Raw genomic sequence first — 20,630 nt, forward strand, 5'->3', positions numbered from 1 at the left:
ACAGAAATTTTTTTTATATCAAGTAAGGGAACTCTTAACTCTAAAATTGGAGATATTTGAAATGTAAATCCCATTTTACTGCACAATCACACTTGGTTAAAAAACAGCATGAACATGACATCCCATATTGAACATAAAAAATAAAAATAAAGATAAAATCCTTAATACTATATACATATGAAAATTTTTAAATTTTTTAAAAGTCTATTTAAAAAATTTTCTTTTAAGGTCAAGGTCATTTGAGAAGAGCTAAAATATCAACGATATTAACATACATTTAAGTTATCACTTGTCTACTAACTCATCTACTGTAATCAACTGATATAGCATTTTTTTATTTACTAATTTAATTAGGAATTATTTATACACTTCATTTCAGAAGTCAAACAGAATTTTTATCTACTATCTACCAAAGACAACCCTCTTCTGGGGTTAAGACAGACCGATGAAATTCCTAACAAAGTGTCATCAATATGGTATTATGGAGTTTTTCTCTATATAACTGTATTGATGTCTTACATATGGACATATGTATCAAATATGTTTACTTATATATGGATTTCTACAAACTGGGAACCAATTTGTGGGTAATGACAAAAGCCTGTACATTTCTCAACAAGAGTATAAAAAAATTTAACAACTGCATAAATAATTCTCATGTACTGCTAATCACTGGAATGCCATGAGTGACTTCCTTCAAGTTCATAACTCTTAGTGTTAAGAGATACTTGACTATGTATTTTAAGCTGCCAGTGCAAATAATGAAGAGAACTTACAAAATTTGTAAAAATCAACAATATAAAAGGTAAAAAAAATCAAATCTTTCTATAGGCACACAAAAAGACACCAAAAATTTACCAATACATAAACCAATAACCCACAAAAATATTTTTCATTTGAAAGTCTAAACGAATCAATATAAAAGGGACATACATAATGTAATTAAGTAAAATAATTGAAAAATTTTGCATGCACACAACTAATAAGCAGCAAACAATTACATATAACACTACAATTAGTGTATTTACAAATAAAGTATGTAAATATTTACTCGACAGCAAAAATATAAAAAACTGCAGTGCAGTACATACCTGATTATCCTTCTCATTATCTCCATTATCAAGCTGTTTTCTCATGTTGTTGCCAGTATAAGCAACGCACTTCAACTGCCATTCACCAATATCTTCATTCCAATGGACGTATCGTTCTATCATTTCCTGAAAGACAAAGTTGGTGTCTGCTATCCATCTTTTTAGCCATCATTATATTACTACCAAAGGTGTGTGTCAGTGATGTATTTCAATTATTCATATATGTATTTTGTAAAACTAGGCACACTGTACATCATTTGACACATGCTGAGTAAAAGGTGTCAGGCTGAGATGTGGTGAACAGAAATGCATATATACATGTACCTAACAGAGGAAAGAAATTATGAAGTCTAAAACTAGGGATGATTCCACCCATAACAAAAGGAAGAAGATATACATACACAAGCTGAAAATTACTATTTACAACCCCTTGTGGAGCCACAATCATAAATATTATCAAATTATACATGTTGTTTCTAATAATTAATTTTATTATATTTTGTAAAGTTATAATTACGGTTCACACAATATCGCAATAAGTAAAAGCTAAAAACAGTAACAAATTCTGAATATGTTTGTTGTAAAATATTCAAGTAAATAAACCAAGATCAAAGATACGGAACATTTTTGCACTATACATTTTTATTTCTTTGCAATATACAATCATAACTGACTACCATAAAAGATATGAACTAAAACCAACAGCAACCCCTGGGTATATTTATGAGCAAATATATAAAAAGATGTCATGAGAGAGAGAGAGAGAGAGAGAGAGAGAGAGAGAGAGAGAGAGAGAGAGAGAGAGAGAGAGAGAGAGAGAGAGAGAGGTCAAGTACACAACTAAATCATGAGCTACCTAGAATCGGCGAGCTGAGCCAGTCTAAAAGTTCTTAGTAAATTTATGGGCTATTGAAGTAATGGAACCTCTTTCCCGCCCGATTTTTCCAAATCGATGGCATGTACTAGTACTGATATTGATACTAACCAGGAGGTAATCCATCCACCATTCAAAACCTGTTATTGTTACTCTTATGAGAGTAACCGTCCATTAAGGGTTAAGGGATACAGGGTACCTGACAGTTATAAGCCAATTATAAGCCTTTTTAGAAGAGTTTGCATTTTCATGATAGGTAACCTAACATACCGTATATACTCACATATCATGCAACTTTTGAAGCCCTAATTTTGGTGCTGATTTTAAGGGGGTTGCATCTTACATGAGACATAAAATTCGAGTATGTAATAATCATATATTAGTATCGTATGATAAAATACAAGCATAATGAATATGCCTCTTTTCCATAGATCTTTTAAAAAGTTATGTTTTACTTCACTGCATCCAATAATATATTATGTTATTTTCATATTACTATTTGTTTGTATTATAAAATACAAACTTAGCAATCATGTTTTGGTTTGAAAATCAGATGAGGGCAATTGCGAGAAGTTTGTTTTGCTGTGTCGAACATCAAATCAGAGCGACTTTCTTGCTTCTAGTTAGCGCAAATGAATCTCGAGATACTCTAGCTATATGAGACAAGATTATTTTACGTTATACAATGTGTTTTCAAGTGAAAATATCACTTGAAAACGTATCGTGTGTGAACGAAATTTAGTTATTTTTTCGTTAGTAGATGGCGCTGAGGGCATGTTTATTGCATAAACAAAAAATCAACAGATTCCGTTCGATATTTTCATTTTATCTCATCAGAATACAACGAGCTTTACATATTTATCTTTTATTGGCGTGAAAACAGTAAAATGTGTTCTTTTCGTGCCCAATAATTTTGATTAAAACACATTTCTCTCATTTTGTTTGCAGTCGAGTTTGAAGGTACTATACCGAAGTTTGCGAGTTTCATCCATATATTACTATTATTGTGCATTGGCAACAAAGATATAACTCCAGTAAATGTACGCCATCAAACACAACTGTAGATAAAATTGAGAGAAAATCTTTTAAAACAAAACTTCAGGTCTTGAAAGAAAACATTTTACTGTTGTTTTCACGCTGATAAAAGATAAGTAACGTTACAGTAAAGGTTCGTACTATGATGAAATGAAGTGAAAATAGCGAATGGAATCGCGTAATATTTTTACACAATGAACATGCCCACAACACAATCTGTTAACGAAAAAAAAAACTTTATTTCACGAGGCGTATTTAATTTATATTTTGACTTAAAAACATGTAGTAAAATGACAAATTACCTTGTCTTATATAAAAGTAAAGTATCTAAATATTTTTCGCTAACTATAAGAGAGGCAATTCACTCTGAATTGAGTTAAATATACTAGCCGTCAGCAGTCTGACATCGCTCAATTAAGTATGCCGATGTTGGTCCAAATCTGATTCCCGTTTTGTGTCCATTTTTTTTTCTACTGATATGTCATAGTCAGAATGCATTGAACCTCCAAAATTGGCTTATATTAATATATTACTAAATTATATCATATGTAGTATACAGTATACTGAAGGCTAGGCTATTGTATTCGTATATATACGATATATGTACCACGATATCATCATTGCATACGTGAGGCTAACTTGTTAAATGTTATTCACTTTCTCTTTTTCCTGAATTATCATAAGCCAATAAGCATTGAACCTAGAGAATTAGCTGTAATTAATAATTACTATGCCATATATGTTTAAAGTACGCCATGTAGTGTAGGTTAGGCTACCCTATATGTAAAGATGGTACTGATTACCCTATTTAGGCTAAGCTAGTATAATATTCTTATGGAAAATTAACACGCGCCAACTTACGTCCTAATCGATTTGGGACTACATAGTTGGTCATAATCAATTGTGGTAGTAAGTCCACTACTACCTGTAATGTAAAAATATATCAGTCCTATTCTCCTTAATGTCATTTGTAACATAACTACGGTCATGTTTTACTATCGTATGATGGTTGAAATGCAAGCAAAAAGGCTGTTGTTATTGGATTGGTTGTTTATAGCAAATCAGCTGTTTCTGGCTGTATACGTTTTCCAAACAAGTATATCAATACTACCGATACTTTTGGCATTCTCTTTTACTTTTTTAAACTTAACTAGAAGATGGTATAGATTAAAAGAGGGAGGAAAAGGGGTTAGCCTAACTAAAAAATGGAATAGATAAAGAGGAGGAAAAGAGGTTAGCCCATTGTTACTCGGTCTCGTAAATTTAACTCGCATGATACATGAGATATGTGATAAAATCAGTTTTTAAGGGTGAAAATTTGGGGGTCGCATGATGTGCAAGATCGCGTGTTACGCGAGTATATACGGTACTTTGTATACCTATTTTAAATTTATGTACAACTATAAAAATAATAATTCCAGCAATACATTCATTCCTTTTAGCAACTAGAAAATTATTTTTCTAATTCTTTCACTAGTAGGCTTAATCACCTGATTCTGAGAATGTAAACTATTCACTGCAAATGGTAATGATTGGTTTTCAATCTATACATATGATGATGATGATGCAACATGACAATACATTGACAATACACTATAAATGGCTTCAGGAAGGAAAATACCAGTTACCCTAACATTACTTCTAACTTACATACAGCAGTAATAGCCTATTTGACTTATGCACATGGATACTGTGACTGTACCACCTAGCCTAGGTTCAATAGTTCACACATACCCAGTTTGTATCTAGTGTACAATAATACAATATGGCAACAGCTGATATGTAAGTTGCAGTATAGAAATACACTAATGATTATTACAAAACCATGGCCAACTGTGGGTAAACACAAGTAGGATATCACACCTACTGAGTTGTCTCATGTACAAGAGAGAAAAAGAAGGGTTTAAATTTTTTGCTCAAAGTACTGAAAAAGAAGGGTTTAAATTTTTTGCTCAATGTATTTATGCAGTATACTTTGTTACAAATATAGGGGGAAAAAAGGTGGATAATTGCCTTTTGCATGAAGCTTTCATCTGAAATATGATGGTTGTTATTTATAAGTGGTATATTGAGTGTTTACATTCATGTAGTATCGACAAGGTTAGGCGGGGAAGGGTACAGAGTTGTCCTTGAACACCCTTGGATTTTTTTACTTGCCTTTATCCCTTTTTCGCCATTATCTGATGGGGCCTTGGCTCTATTATTCCAGATTACTGTGAAATACTGTACTGCATATATTTGATTCAGCTGAATGATAATTATAAACTACTTGGTAGAAAAGACAATAATAATGTTATAGAAAGCAACTTGATGTAAATCACAGCAACTGAAGTTATTTGGCTACTTGACAGGAGGCCACATCCCCAAACTACCTATCAAGCTGAGGTGCCACTTTGAGGAAGGTGTAATAAGAGCTTATCATTTGGCATTTCTGCTTCTGTTTTATCATTTCCATACCTGATATTCCAGAGGAATGAATGAATCTATGATCAGTTGGTGAAGCTTGTGCTCTCGTGACAGATGCCGCACCGATTCAAGAAGTGACTCCATCTCTCTTTGATGCTCTGCTTGCATGTCACTCAATTCTGACTTGGCAGCCATTAACAATGTCCACACTTTCTTGAGTTTTCGTGTCTTACCAGCAGCCTCCTCTTGTAGTGTTGAGTATCTTTCTTCCAAATCTATTCTCTCAGCCTGAAACATTTTGTTGCTTAAAATTTACATTTTTATTTTTTAATAAAAACTAATTCATCATACAAACCTATTATTTACAATAAACCTTTATCATGGTCTGGAAATCATCAAAGAGCTTCATTTCCTCCAAGAAGAAGAAAAATTTTAATAGCAGTAAAACAAGACTATTGCCCAAGCACTGGAGGATCCCCAAGATTCAGGTAGCAATGAATGTCATTCTTTATGCTGTCTGATCCATGAACTACAAGAAATACTAGGGCTTTGAGGCAGATGCCCATAATGTATTAACTGCAATAGGTCTGTATGAAAAACCTAATTTAGTTTTTAAAAAGTAACATCAGTTTTACAAAAAACTAAAAACCTTCCCAACAGATCTACCTGGTATTCCCATTAATCCTCCTCATGCAGCTGTGGCAACAAGACACAGGTCAGCCAAAATCCTCTTCAATCTTTGGACTTTTTCAAGACTCACATGCCAGCACTTACCGCATTTGCTGATGTATAAGACGCACCCCTATTTTACAAAGATATTTTGTGGAAAAAAACAATTTCATCAACCACTTATTTAAAAATATTTTCAAATTTTTTGTATGGAAAAAATTTTGATTCTGTGCATGAAACACAATATTATGAGAGTATACTGGAATAACATATGGACTCTTTATTAAATTTATCATAAATAAACAACAGGCGGTGCTATGGTTTTGTTTACATCCACTCAGTGCAAATGGCTGACAGGCTAACAGCCAAAGTACAGTGGAACCTCGACATATGAAAGTCCCTACTTACGAAAAATCCAAGTTACGAAAGCAAAGATGAAGATTTTTTTGCTTCTGTATACGACAATAATTCCGGTTGCGAAAGGGTGTACTGTAAAGTCCGAGATTCGCCCGGACCGCTGAGAACAATTTTAAAACTCGCGTGCCACTAACTCGGTAGACTCGCCACCATCCTCCCGCTCTCCCATTGGTTCCTGAAGCTAGTCACCGCCGTAAGATCCTGCTCTCCTATTGGTCAGCATGTATTCCATCATGCCTCTACGTAAAGGTGTCCTTCAGCCACTTCGTCGCATCAGCGTTATCGTAAGCTCGCGGAATTCGTTCGTTCACATATACGAATTTCGTTTGTTAACGTAAATTCGTGTTAGTGATTTCGCTTTCTACTTGTATACTTTATCGTGTTGTGTGTGAACTTAATTACCTAAATTAGCCATGGGTCCCAAGAATGTTGCTGTAGTTCACAGAGAGAAGAGAATGCTTTCTATGGAGACAAAGATGGAGACAATTACTAAAAAGTATGAAGTTCGCATGCAGTTGAGTGTGATCGCTAAGGAATACGGCCAAAATCCGTCGACAATAGGCACCATCCTTAAGCAGAAGGAAGCCATCAAAGCAGCTACACCTTCCAAGGGCGTGACTATTTTGTCCAACAAGAGGAGCCACGTGCATGACGAGATGGAGAGGCTGCTTCTTGTATGGATTAAAGACAAAGAAATCGCTAGCGATACAATAACCAAGACGGCAAACTGCCACAAGGCGAGAGCTATTTTCGGTGATCTGATTGCCCAGGCTGAAGACAACGGAGGAGAAGGGACATCGATGGCAACCCCAGACTTCAAGACTTCTCATGGGTGGTTTGATAAATTCCATAAACGGACTGGCATCCATTCGGTGCTGCGGCATGGGGAGCCTGCCAGGTCGGACACGAAAGTGGCTGAAGCCTTTATTAAGATGTTCGACGAGATGACGATCAAGGAAGGCTACAGTTCTCAGCAAGTCTTCAACTGTGACGAGACTGGCCTTTTTTGGAAAAAATGCCTCGTCAGACGTATATCACGGAGGAAGAGAAGAAGCTACCCGGGCATAAGCCTATGAAAGACAGGCTTATGCTCGCACTTTGTTCCAACGCCAGTGGGGATTGTAAGGACAAGCCCTACTTGTCTATCATTCCGAAACTCCTTGAGCCTTCAAGGCCCACAAAGTGCTAAAGAAGAAGCTTCTGGTGATATGGAGGGCTAATGCAAAAGCCTGGGTAACAAGACTTTTGTTCACTGAGTGGGTAAATCTGTGTTTTGGCCCGACAGTGAAGAAATTCTTGGAAGAGAAGTGCCTCCCTCTGAAATGTCTGCTGTTGGAAAATGCCCCTACTCACCCTCCTGGCCTCGAGGAAGATATCCAGCAGAGTATTTGTTTATCAAGGTTCTTTATCTTCCGCCTAACACCAACCCTCTCCTCCAGCCCATGGACCAGCAAGTGATATCAAACTTTAAGAAGCTGTATACGAAACATCTTTTCAAGAGATGTTTCGACATAACCAATACCACAAACCTCACCTTGCGTCAATTTTGGAAGGAGCATTTCGGTGTTGTCATATGCATCCAATTCATCGATCAAGCTTGGCAGGAGGTTTCGAGGTGAACCTTGAATTCTTCGTGGAGGAAAACTCTGGCCTGATGCCCTATCAGCCCGAGACTTCGAGGGATTCGACGTGGGCAAAGCTGATGCAGATTCAGACACAGCTGACGATCCTGAAACTGTTTTGCAACCATATCTTGATGATATCGTTGCACTCGGCAAGTCCATAGGGCCGGTCATCGACGAGGATGACTCAAAGACCTTCTCAAGGAGCACCAAGAGGAGCTTACGACGGATGACCTGAAGGAGTTGGAGGCCATGCAACATAACGTCGTTCAAGAAGAGTTCTCTAGCAGCGGCGAGGAGGAGGAGGAGGAGGACCCTATGACATCAGCAGAAATTAAGGGTGCTCTAGCTGCTTTTCATAAAGTGCAATCATTTGTAGAAAAGACACGCCCCGAAAAGGCTTACACAGGTTGTAAGCTAGCCCAGTTCGATGACATTTGCCCGAGTCATTTCAGGAACATTGTGAAAAGCAGGCAGAAGCAATCTTCCTTGTAAAGTATAAAAAAAGTAAAAAAAAATGTAGAAATAAAAAAATAAATATATAAAAATTTAATTTAAGTTTTTTGTAAAGTTAAGTGTTAATGTTTTCTGCCATTCGTTAATGTGTTTCATAAAGTTTAGTGTTAATGTTTTCTGCCATTTTTTAATGTTTCGTAAAGTTAAGTGTTCATGTTTACTGCCATTTGTCCTCCCCCTCTGTCCCACTTTCGGAGATCGCCTCACTCGAAAGGTAAGGTTCCACATTTTACTACATATGTACGTACATGTACGTACAGTATTTCTTGTACCCTGTACACTAATACACTTTATTTACAGGTGTACAGTCATGGTTATGTTAGTCATTGAATGGTCCAAATTATTGTATTTCATTGTTTATTGGTCAATTTACCTTTATAATAAAATTTACTGTGGTGTTTTTGTAGGGCTTGGAACGAATTAGGCAATTTACATGTAAAATGTGGTTCAAGATACAGAAAAATCAGGTTACGAAGGCCGCTTTGGAACGGATTAATTTCGTATCCTGAGGCACTACTGTATTTTAAGCAATTTTTCGTAAATTTGTGATAACAGACTGATAACTTGGCTTGTTTTTGGTATTAAATCATTAGTAACACAATTTACTTTAATAATTGGGCTTGTCTTTTATTTTTATTAGTAGCATAAATTTTTGTGCCTATCCAGTATGCTCACTGTAGGAAAAGCCTAGCCTAGCCTACAGCGCTCAGCTCCCAGGGCAGTTTTTTGATACATTTAAGAATAAAAAAAGCGTCTTATATGCCAGCAAATACGTTAAATGTGTCAAAGGTTACATCAGATCCTGATCCCAAGCAGTGGGTCAAATGAAATGTTGATGGTTGTTTTAATAAGTATGTCTCAACAAAGGTCATCAAATTTTGGAAAAATGACCAGCCATGGTTTGATGATACATGTACAAGAGCTTGCCATGACAAACAGACCAAATTCAACACAAGGATATGAAATAATTCAAATTAAAATGACATAACTTTCTGTTGAATCTCGCCGTGCTGTGAATAGAACTTACCATAAAGCCGAGAGAAATTATTCAGCATCATCTGAGATGGACCAAATTGGCATAATCTATCTTTAGATCTGGCTTGTCCTCCATTTCACCACTACTAACAGATGATGGCAGGTTGGTTACTGGCCCAAGGGAAAAGGCTGAACTGCTTCATCCAGCTTTTGAAGCTAAGCAATCTGCTGAGGATGTCCCTGATACTCATCATCCTGAACCTAGCCTCTAGTCTTGATCCACTTTTGAAAGTAGGGGTAATATATGATAATTTGTGCTCATCATAAATCTTGCCTGTATCTACACTTTGTCTTAATAATATTGCAAGTGTCTGATAAATATTCACTATTTTCATCCCTTATTTCTGTATCATTATCTTCATTATCAATTCTAGGGGTGAATTCTCTCTCATATCTTTCTGCCAATATGTTACATATTTCCTTTTTTTCATTCATTAATCTCCTTTCAATTCTTAGAGGGCCTATTTCTATTCTTCTTTTATTCATCTTTTTTGCATACGAGTACAATAGTTTGGAGGTTTGCTTGATATTTACTAGGGTATTTTCTTCCAAGTCCTGTTTTTCGTTTTCTTTTGATTGTATAATCTTTTGTTCTGCATTTTCTATCTTACTTTTTAGTTCCATCACTTTCCATGCATTTTTTCATTTTGCAAGACCTTTTTTCCACTTTTTGATTTCCTGGAACAAGATCCTTCTGTCTCTTGGTATGCATGACTGACGTTTACTTTTCTTCTTCAGTATATATTTATCCACTATTTTCTCTAATATTTTATATAATACCTCCATACGTATTTACCTGTATATCATCACTTACGAAAATGTTATCCCAATCTTTGTTTAATTCTTCATTTATTTCTGACCATTTTATATTTTTACTGTAGAAATTGTATTTTCCATATCCTTCCCACTCTTTCATTTCTTGCTTATCTCTGTTTTCACTTGGTTTAGAATGAACTGTTAATTCTATGACATTATGGTCCGAAATACTCGCATTATAAACTATTATTTTTTTAACATAATTCACCTCATTCACAAATACTAGGTCTAAACTATTTTCCTTTCTTGATGGCAGGTGATTTATTTGTTGAATGTTGTATTCTAGTACCATATCTAATAGCTTTTCGAATTGCCTCTTATCTTCTGCACTACTTTTACTCTCTTTTTTATATGTATAAATGCAACCGCAATCTCCTATTCGTTCTTTCCAGTCTACGAAAGGAAAGTTAAAGTCTCCGGATAGGAGAATAGTCCAGTCCTGGTGATTTCTACATATATCATCCAATTTTTCTATTATTGTGTCAAACTCCTTAGTACAGTATTAGGGGGTCTATATAAGGGATTTTGACGTAGGAAAAATCTATTTCTGGGCGAAGGGCCTGTGTCACCCAGTGAAATGGTTCCTTTAGCACCATTTCTAAAGTAAAATATTGTTATAATACCAGAGAACAGCTAAATTGAAAATGCCAAATTATTCTGGCTCGCTCACCTTTATTAAAAGGTGTCGGTATGGTTTCTGGGGTGAGTGAAACCACTACCACAGGTCCTTTTCCATTTAGCCTCTTCCTACATCAAAAAACCTCAAAAGAGAGTAGCCGACCTAAGGCTCACTACCTGCTACCATGTAGCTAGCGCCTCTGCCGCCATCCCTGCAGATAGCACTCAAGCTTGGTGTACACATGGGGGGGGGGGGGGAAAAGATAAGGGTGGGATTTCACTGGGCGACACGGGTCCTTCGCCCTGAAACAGATTTTTCCTATGTCAAAATCCCTTTTCTGGGCTTGGCTATGAAACCTATTCCCACATAAAATTGGGGGAGCACTGTACTATAGTCTTCAAACATTGATCGCAAAACAGCTGAAATGGGCATATGTCACAAAGCTAGATTAGTAGCACAATTCGAACCTCGTGACTTTAAAGATTAGTAAGACGTCCTCTTGAATCTGATGGTGAACCTCAGATATCAAACTTCTCATGAAAAAAAAGAACATTCTTTGAGAGAGGATGTGAAGGGTTCCTCACCATGCACCAGAGATTGTTTGAAGATCTCCTGATCTTTTCTGTCCTATGGAGGTAGTGCCTAAGGCCCTCACAGGACAAAGTAGTCTCTCCTCTTCCTCTGGTCCAATGATGCCCATCAAGTCCTAAATGAAGGAGTGGGGACAGGGATTGGAAACATCCTCATTCTTGGCGAGGAAACCAAGAGAGAGAGAGAGAGAGAGAGAGAGAGAGAGAGAGAGAGAGAGAGAGAGAGAGAGAGAGAGAGAGAGAGAGAGAGCAGACAGCATCCCCCTGCACAAACAACTCAGCTGTTTATAGCTTGGAGATTAATAATGCATTTAGCAGTAGCCTACGCTACCAGGCAGAGTCTTCTTAGTGAGGTTTTTAAATGAGGCTGAGCTGAGAGGCTCAAAAGAGGAGCTCGAGAGACACTTCAAAACAATGTCCAAATTCCTGGAGACTATACCAGACTTCTGTAACTAGGAAGTCTTGAAGGATCTGATGAGGTTGCTGAGATCCTGATTAGAGGACAGGTCCAGGCTTCTATGCTTAAACACCAAACTAAGCATTGACCTGTATTCTTTGATTGTAGAAGGCCACAACTTTCTGGTGGTCTTCAAGAAAAGTAAAAAGTTGGCTATCTGGCTTTCAGAAAAAAAGTTAAATGTATCTCAGTTTTACCAAACCACTGAGCTGATTAACAACTCTCTTACAGTTGGCCCAAAGAATTAAATATTTTTGCATGGCTAGGAACCAACTTGTTACCTAGCAACGGGACCTACAGTTTATTGTGGGATCCGAACCACATTGAGAAATTAATTTTTACCACTAGAAATAAATTCCTTTGATTTCACATTGGCAGAGCGGAGAATCAAACCTGGACCCTGAGATCGGTCGTTGAGCATGAAACCAACTCATCCAACAAGAAACTTATCTGGCTTACAGAAGTTTCAGAGATGTTATTGCAACTGCACCATCCTCTGAAAACTGTCCACTTGGACTGATAAAGAGCTTGCTAGAAGAAGCTTGATTGCACCAAACAATAGCTTCTGCAGCCTGTTGCAAAAAACCTTTTGCTCTGAAGAGGATCCTAATAGTCTGAACCCTGTCAGGGCCAGAACGGACAATCCTTGGTGGAACCTGAGGAAGTGGGGTTGTCTGAGCAGCAACTGTTTTTATGGGAGTAGCCTCAGGACGGGAAGTCCACTAAGAGTTGCAGCAGGTCTGAAAACCAATCCTTCTTGTGACAAAATGGAGCTGTCATTGAGACATTTTGGTGGGATGGGAACTTGTTGATCATATCCCTGATCAACCTGAAGGGAGGAAATGCATAGATTCCTTTTCAGATGGTCAAGATACGGCAACAAAAGACCAACCTTGGCTGACAAAAATACAGTATGATGTGTAGCTTTGACCAAACTGGAGAAGTTCCCTTGGGAGGAGGCAGAAACTCCCAAGGAAGGAGCTTCTCCAGTGGCATATAGTGATACCACCTCTTTAACAGCTTAGAGGGAGGTAAAGCAAAGGCCGGTTTAACTTGTTCCCTCTTAGTTGCCAACTACACCACCTTTCAAAGGACTTTCTTCAAGGAAGAGGAAAGGACTAATTTGGGGAGGCAAGCAAATACATTAGTTCGTTTCATCATAAGGAAGGTTGAAGCAGGTGAATCCAGAGGGGCAGGCTCAAAAAAATCTGGGAAGTTGGCTATAAAGAACCTCAGTATGATTGAATAAGCTGAAGAAGGGGCGGTATCATGTTCAGCTTCTTCCTCATCAGACGAGACAGGGAACAAAGAGACCTTTTCACTCTTTGAGACTGTAGACTTCAAGAATCCTATGAGATTCTCAAGCTGATGATAAATTGAGGCTAAAGAGGGATCTTCCTGAGTTGATGAATGTGAAAGAAGACGGTGGCATCAAGCACTCCACAGCTGGTGCAGAGCATACAAAAGTTGGCACTGAATGAACTGGCAGCACAGGAGACTACAGCACCAAATAAGGCATCAAGTGCCTGGGAAGAGACAGGTGCTTGGGAGCCAGAGATCACTTAGAAAAAGGAGCTGGGCAGTTATGTGGAAGGTCTCAGTGCTTCAGAACCAAAAAAGGGTGCTCGAGAGGCTCAAGAGACTCCAGGGTGTCCCAAGAAGAATGGTGGGAACGTGTTGAAGAGATGGCAGGAGGCAGAACAGCAAAGCTGCAGGAGGGTTGAGGGCTAACACTGATCTCCCTATACTTCTTGACAGGAGGAGGAGGAGAGCTATCCACAACAGTAAAGCACCTCTTCAGAAGCCAAGAGGCGGCTTGGCGCCAGTGGTGCTTCTTGTTGGGAGCTGAGCCATGTCTGATGACAGATCTACACCGAGATGCCTTTCCAGTGGCATTCTGTCACAACCTGGGAATTGGCAACAGGTTCGATGGAGGGGCGATACCCATGGACAAACCACACCAGCCTCCCTTGGACCTCAGGTATGTCTTTTCCCCTGTGCTGGGGAGAAGGACAGGGACCTTCATCTAGGAGTGCTGGTGAGATGGGCAACCACCACCTCAACATGCACATCACTGTCACTTTGCACTGCACTTACACTAAGAACACTGGAAGCTTTCTCCAGAAAACCGTGCTGGCCAAATAACCTAGATTCGAGGCTGGCGATGGTGTCAAGATTAAAAGGGGTGTGGGGTAAAGAAATAGGAGGGCAAAGGATGGGGGACACAACAAGGATTAGAGGAGAAAAAACAGCACTATTTTCTACCACTGAAGGCAAAGGAATAGCCTCTATATTAGCCATATTTTTGGGTCTAAGGGCTGACTTCCTCTTTCTATCCCTATCCAGGTAGTCTGAGTGAGATTTAAACACTTTCCACATTTGATCATCCTGCTCCTGACATTCAGGACAAGATCTTTATTACACTTCTGCCCCTTACATTTAGCACACAGAGTGAGAATCATACATTTTGACTAATCTAGTTTTACAACTTTCGATGCAATACTGAATGCCTGAAAACCTAAAGTACAACATCCTAAATTAATTACCAATATAGTTAACCAAAGCTAACAATATAAATAACATTAAAAACCATACAAAACATGAATACTTCACCAAAGCTGGAACAAATATCCAAAAGATGATGAAAAGGACTTCACAAAAAACCGATGTTAGTCAGGAGCAGCATAAATGAATTGAAGCTCTTTGCTGAGTTTTACCTGTCAGGCACAAATGTGGGTGGGTCTTGTCACCTACACAAGCGGTCCTAGCGCCACTGCGAAATTAAAATTTTTGGACTGCCATGGTAGGCACTTGTTGCTATCTAATTACCTGGTAAGTCACTTACACAAAATTCAGATGTCAGCAGAGAGCAATAATGAATTTGCTTCTTGCCTAAACATTTGGAGATCAAAAGATTCCACAACTGCACGAGGTAGACCTTATTTTACATTATAAATCTTATACTTTTATCCTTATATACAAATATTTACCCTCATAACCAAGTATGCAACCCCATTTATGCTAAGTGAAAGTTCAGCTACATGTAAAGATTTCTCACAATCAAACTGATCTGCACATGCCACATGTTTATTACCATAAATAAGGGAAGACTTTTCAGTTATGTAAATCTTAACAACCCTTACATCTTCTTAGTCTCAGTGGTTTCATTGTTAAAAATAATATAAAGGTGAATAAATAATTAAGAAACTCTTACAGTAAGCAAATAGTAATTATCAACACAAAAAATATATAATTCTGTATCAAATTAAATGGCAACTAGAAACAGCATCTGAAAAGACAACCAACCTGATTATCATAAAATTGAAAACCTGTTTCAAAAATACTTCAGAAACAAGAGCTGGAGCCTTATCAGCCTCCCTTTTTATACAAAGTATGAGTTAATGGCTATTCACTTCTGAAACACTAAAAAAGCATAAATCTACAACATACCTCCTTCTGGGTAATTGCATGTCTCAGCTGTTCTTCATGCTTCCTTCTTTCTTCAAGCTCCTTTGCTGATTCTTCTAAAAGTCTTTCTTGTTCTTCGGCCTTCTCCAGCAGATTCTCTCCTCCAACCAGGATTTTACGCTCAAGACCCTGGAGGCGTTGTTTTAGAGCTTCTTGCTCTTTCCTAAATTGAAAGGAGAAAATACACTACAATTGCTAAACAGAAAATTAATTAAAAGAATGTTGACTTCCAACTACATTCTTAGTTTCAAAAAATAAAGTTCCCAATCTCACCCAACTATACCAGGAATAATGATGAAAATGACCAGCCAACCTATCCCTGGATAATAAAAGGTAACAATTAATCCAGAAAATTTCATTATTAACGACACAAGTTACCTTTGAGACAATATTAAATTCAATCCTCATTATCAAGGTTACCAACTTTGAATTCACCTAAATGACTAATGATAATACTTGTAGTCAGTATGTTCTTTCACAGATAATATTTTATCAACCAGGAATTCTCTATGTGAAATAATATTTTGGGAAGATGAAAGAGTAATTGCCAGTAAATTTTCACATGGTGCTACCAATATACCAAACCCCAGTATGTACTACATTTTATTAGCCACACATTTAATAAAACCCACCAGTTTCCCACATCCATACGGTATCCAAACCCTTTGCTGCAGAGTATTGTGCCTGATGTCCCTATTCTACTCTCTCAATACTATCCTCTGGGAAAATTACATCATAAATAAGAGTAAATACTGAAATGTTTACTGGGCTACATAATGTGGTAGTTTTAGCAATTAATACCAAAGTTTTTACTATCACAATACTTGAAAGACAATGGAACTATATTGTCCTTGAAACTTTCTTCTACTTAATATCAATGAGCTCTTATAAAAAATACATATAGGAAATGCACAGTGCAGAATATGTAAACTTTTTAACACTGAATCACTTGCACAAAACAAAAGTACATGTACAGACTCTAATGCTCAACAGTTATTTTCTTTCCTCGAGAGTAATTTTACAACCCAATAAATTTTATGCGGGAAACTGAAACTTACATTTAGCAAGCAACAAATAAAGGAACAAAGAAAGGCTACAATTACTTTTGAGGTGGCATTACATTTCAAAAGTATGTAATAAAATTCTTGATTAGTAGATGATAAGTAAAACCTGGGTTAGAAACCTTTCTCTGATTTAAAGTTTCACAAAAATAAAAAAATTATTCAAAAGGCTTACTTTTGACTAGTAAATTGCTACATAAATACATGCAGTATACAAATTACCTTTTACATTTCAATAATGTGCATTTCAAGAGCAAACAAATATCTGAGTGAGAGTATTACTGAGGTAGATCCAGATGAAAAAGAAACACTTACAGTGCTTTTTTTATTTCCTTTTCATGCTTGTCAAGGTCACTCTTCAGTTTATTCTTCTCTTCCTCTTCAAGATCTTTCCTTTCAGCCAGCATACGACGCTCTTCTTCAATCTTCTTTCTAATTGCTGCTACCTGTAATACACATTTTCTGAACCAGTTCAGACTACAAATGAAACAATCCAAGATTTTAAATTCAAGATATTTCATTTTGCACTTTACTTTTAACTGACTCTGACTACAATTATCATTGAATGAAAGGTCTTTCTATCTTTACATCTGGAGCTGCCAGACATCCTCAGGCTGAGAGAGAGAGAGAGAGAGAGAGAGAGAGAGAGAGAGAGAGAGAGAGAGAGAGAGAGAGAGAGAGAGAGAATTGTTAATGACTTTGATGACTATGGTATCATAGTTTATCTGTAAAATTCAAATATATACACAAATTCTGACTGCATTTGATCAAGACCTCTATAGGCACTCTGCTAGCCTGTCCAAGTAGCACAGAAAAAGCCGCTATTCGGAAAATAGAGAAGAATCTCTACAAGTGTAACGCTGCTGAAGTAGCCATTACTTTTAATAAAATAATAATAATAATAATAATAATAATAATAATAATAATAATAATAATAATAATAATAATAATAACTGTAATTACAAAACTCATATGTAAAAGTATTTTACAATACTACAATATTCTTTCCATTTCTCTCTCTCTCTCTCTCTCTCTCTCTCTCTCTCTCTCTCTCCTCTCCTTCTCTCTCTCTTCTCTCTCTCTCGTCTCTCTCTACAGAGATGTATGTTTTTTGGATGATAAATGACTTACTAATTTTCAAATATCAATATTAATGGAAACAGCAATAATATCAATTCATTAAAGAAAATACTAAAGTGAATTAGCAAGATTTTAGTTTATAAATAAAAAAATTATGTAAGAATAAAAGAAAACCCATTTTACCCTGCATCTTGTCTTTGAACTCCACATAGCCAAGCTGAGATGGCTGGGGTCCAACAGCTGTCAAATATATCAAGTAATGTGTCAGGAGGCGGAGTGTGTGTTGCCCACTCAGGATCATGTACATTCTCTCTCTCTCTCTCTCTTTTACTGAGATGAGAGAATTTCTATGGTACATGTGTATGTTTATCAATATTTTTGCATAATAATATTAATTAAACTAATTTCAAAATTCATATGTGATAGTATTTTAAAGAAATGCAATAATCTATCCATTTCACTCTTTTAAATAAGGATAACTCTCTCTCTCTCTCCACACAAGATATGTATGTCCTAGTGGTAACTCTCGCCCTCTGTTTGGGCTGGAAGTGTATGTATAAGTATATCTTTAAGGACACTACTAAATTTATGGTAAAATAATAATATACAGTACTAGTTTACAAATAATATTAAGATTAATGAGATTAAACAGTAACAAAAACATCTCTCTCTCTCTCTCTCTCTCTCTCTCTCTCTCTCTCTCTCTCTCTCTCTCTCTCTCTCTCTCTCTCTCTCTCTCTTACTTACGTATGTTTATTTGTTTTGTAGTATAAATAAATGATTTACCTTATAGCTAATTTTCAAATATTAATAAGATTAATTAAAAATAGCGATTCCTAGTCTTTTTATCCAAGTGGAGGAAGGTGGGCGGGGGAGTAAATGACAGTTTGATATACGAATGGCAGAGGGGAAGGAGTCGGAGTCTAGGAGTTATTATCTCTCTCTCTCTCTCTCTCTCTCTCTCTCTCTCTCTCTCTCTCTCTCTCTCTCTCTCTCTCTCTGTTTACATCAGAACGTCCATTACAAACGCTCCCTTATTCTCCTAATTTGTTTGGAATATCCAGTGTTTTGGACCACAAAAACGTGTGGACTGTGTCTGTGAAAGTGTAGTGAACGTGATCGTGTCGTAATATAGTTACTTTTTATTTTGTACTTAGTTGATTAAACTATTAAAGATTTTAGTAGAATAGTACAGACTTCCTGGTCAAAATTTACCTTAATTGCCGCATGCGCACTAAGACCTGATTACGTAACTACTACTACCACTCTCCAGAAATAGAGCATTGCTGTTTCTCATATGAGATTAAAACCCAGTACACTTATCCTCTAAAACACGTTTTAATCTTAGGAACATTTACACTGTGAGCAAATATATAAAATGTCCAGTCGAACAACTACAGAAGAAAATAACGATCAAGTGTTACAGGAGCGACAGCTGGGACCTCGTCGAAAAATCATCCACCGTTGTCTACCTTAAGGAATCCAACTTGGGAGGTTCTACATCGAAATTACACAAAAGGTGAAATACAAAAATTCTGTAGTCAATTACAAATAAGAGGGATTTGGACGACTAAGGAAAAACTAATTGATAAACTGATGCTTTATCATTCGAACTTACAAGGATCACCACTAGAAGCAGCAACACCACACCAGGTAATGTCACCTGATCTAGAAGGGGAAAATGAAGACCGACGATATACAGAACTACTGAGAAAATTTGAAAAATTCGTAACAGAAACAAGTGATAACTTTTATGTCATCAATAACAACCTGAGAGAAAAGGACAAGGAAATCCAAGAACTTAAAACTCTAGTCTTTATAGCAGAGGAGAAAATCAAAACACTGCAAGAAGCATTACAGAAGAGTGTCGAAAGAAGTGATGGTCATGGCGATAGACTCTGTTCTATTTTAGATGAGAAGAAAACGTTGCTTATAGGAGATTCGAGTTTACAGGAAGTAAGAAGAAGTGACTTTAAAGAAAACACTCTAATTAGGACCCTCCCTGAAGGAAATATGTCTCTAATTATCAGAGATGGTTTTGGATGAAATTGGAGAAATTGTCGCAGAGTTGAATAGTAAAAATGAACATATCAGCATCAAAATATGTGAGCTTGTTCCAAGTTTGAAATCAGATGATCTTGTTAACAAAATTAATGATTTTAATACTAAGTTGCTTGGCTGGTGTCAAGACAACGGTGTTATTTACATTGGGACCCAGAACTATTTCAGGTTTGGAACGGGACACAGATGAAAACTGCTATGATAACAAAGATGGTCTGTCATATGATAATTTAAGTAGAATAGGAGCAGTCACGTTATTGGATGCAACCGTATCCACATCTCAGGGTAGTATTGTTAGAGAAAACTGGAATGAGACTAAATGGATGGCACACAAACAAAACAATGGTGGAAAAAGATCTGTAATAGAGAATAACTATGGAAATCACAATGTAAGAAACCATAGAAACTTTAGATATGGAAGTGACCCCAGCCATCCAATGCCATATAAATTGAGAACTGGAAATAACTGGAAATAATAGGAAATACAGGCGGTCCCCGGGTTACGACGGGTCCGGCTTACGACGTTCCGAGGTTACGACGCTTTTTCTTAAATATTCATTGAAAAATCCGCCCTGGGTTATGACGCTTGTTCCGAGGTTACGACGCTTTTTCTTAAATATTCATTGAAAAATCCGCCCTGGGTTATGACGCTTGTTCCGAGGTTACGACGCTGACGCTTCCGACGCTCCGAGTTTACGACGCTTTTAAAAAACACCATACTATGTAAATTACATGCCACGAATATGGTCATAACAGCAAAAAGAACTAGAAAGATGGCCAAGATAGATAATGCCGAAGAGTTTAGGTTCTACC

The 20,630-nt window shown here is 37.0% G+C and overlaps 1 protein-coding gene across 1 annotated transcript in view; it reads right to left on the reverse strand.

Annotated features, from left to right (window-relative positions):
- LOC135216065 (kinesin-like protein KIF3A) overlaps positions 1-20,630 on the reverse strand; it is a 112,511-nt gene that overhangs the window by 39,915 nt on the left and 51,966 nt on the right. Inside the window, exons 3-7 of the mRNA XM_064251056.1 lie at positions 17,940-17,996; positions 16,992-17,122; positions 15,598-15,778; positions 5,458-5,694; positions 1,092-1,217 (exon numbers count right to left, since the gene is read on the reverse strand). Of these exons, the coding sequence (XP_064107126.1) occupies positions 1,092-1,217; positions 5,458-5,694; positions 15,598-15,778; positions 16,992-17,122; positions 17,940-17,966 (702 nt within the window). The 5' untranslated portion in view covers positions 17,967-17,996. The remainder of the gene's footprint in view (positions 1-1,091; positions 1,218-5,457; positions 5,695-15,597; positions 15,779-16,991; positions 17,123-17,939; positions 17,997-20,630) is intronic.

This window comes from Macrobrachium nipponense, chromosome 6, assembly GCF_015104395.2.
Source record: "Macrobrachium nipponense isolate FS-2020 chromosome 6, ASM1510439v2, whole genome shotgun sequence".
Taxonomy (NCBI): Eukaryota; Metazoa; Arthropoda; class Malacostraca; order Decapoda; family Palaemonidae; genus Macrobrachium; species Macrobrachium nipponense.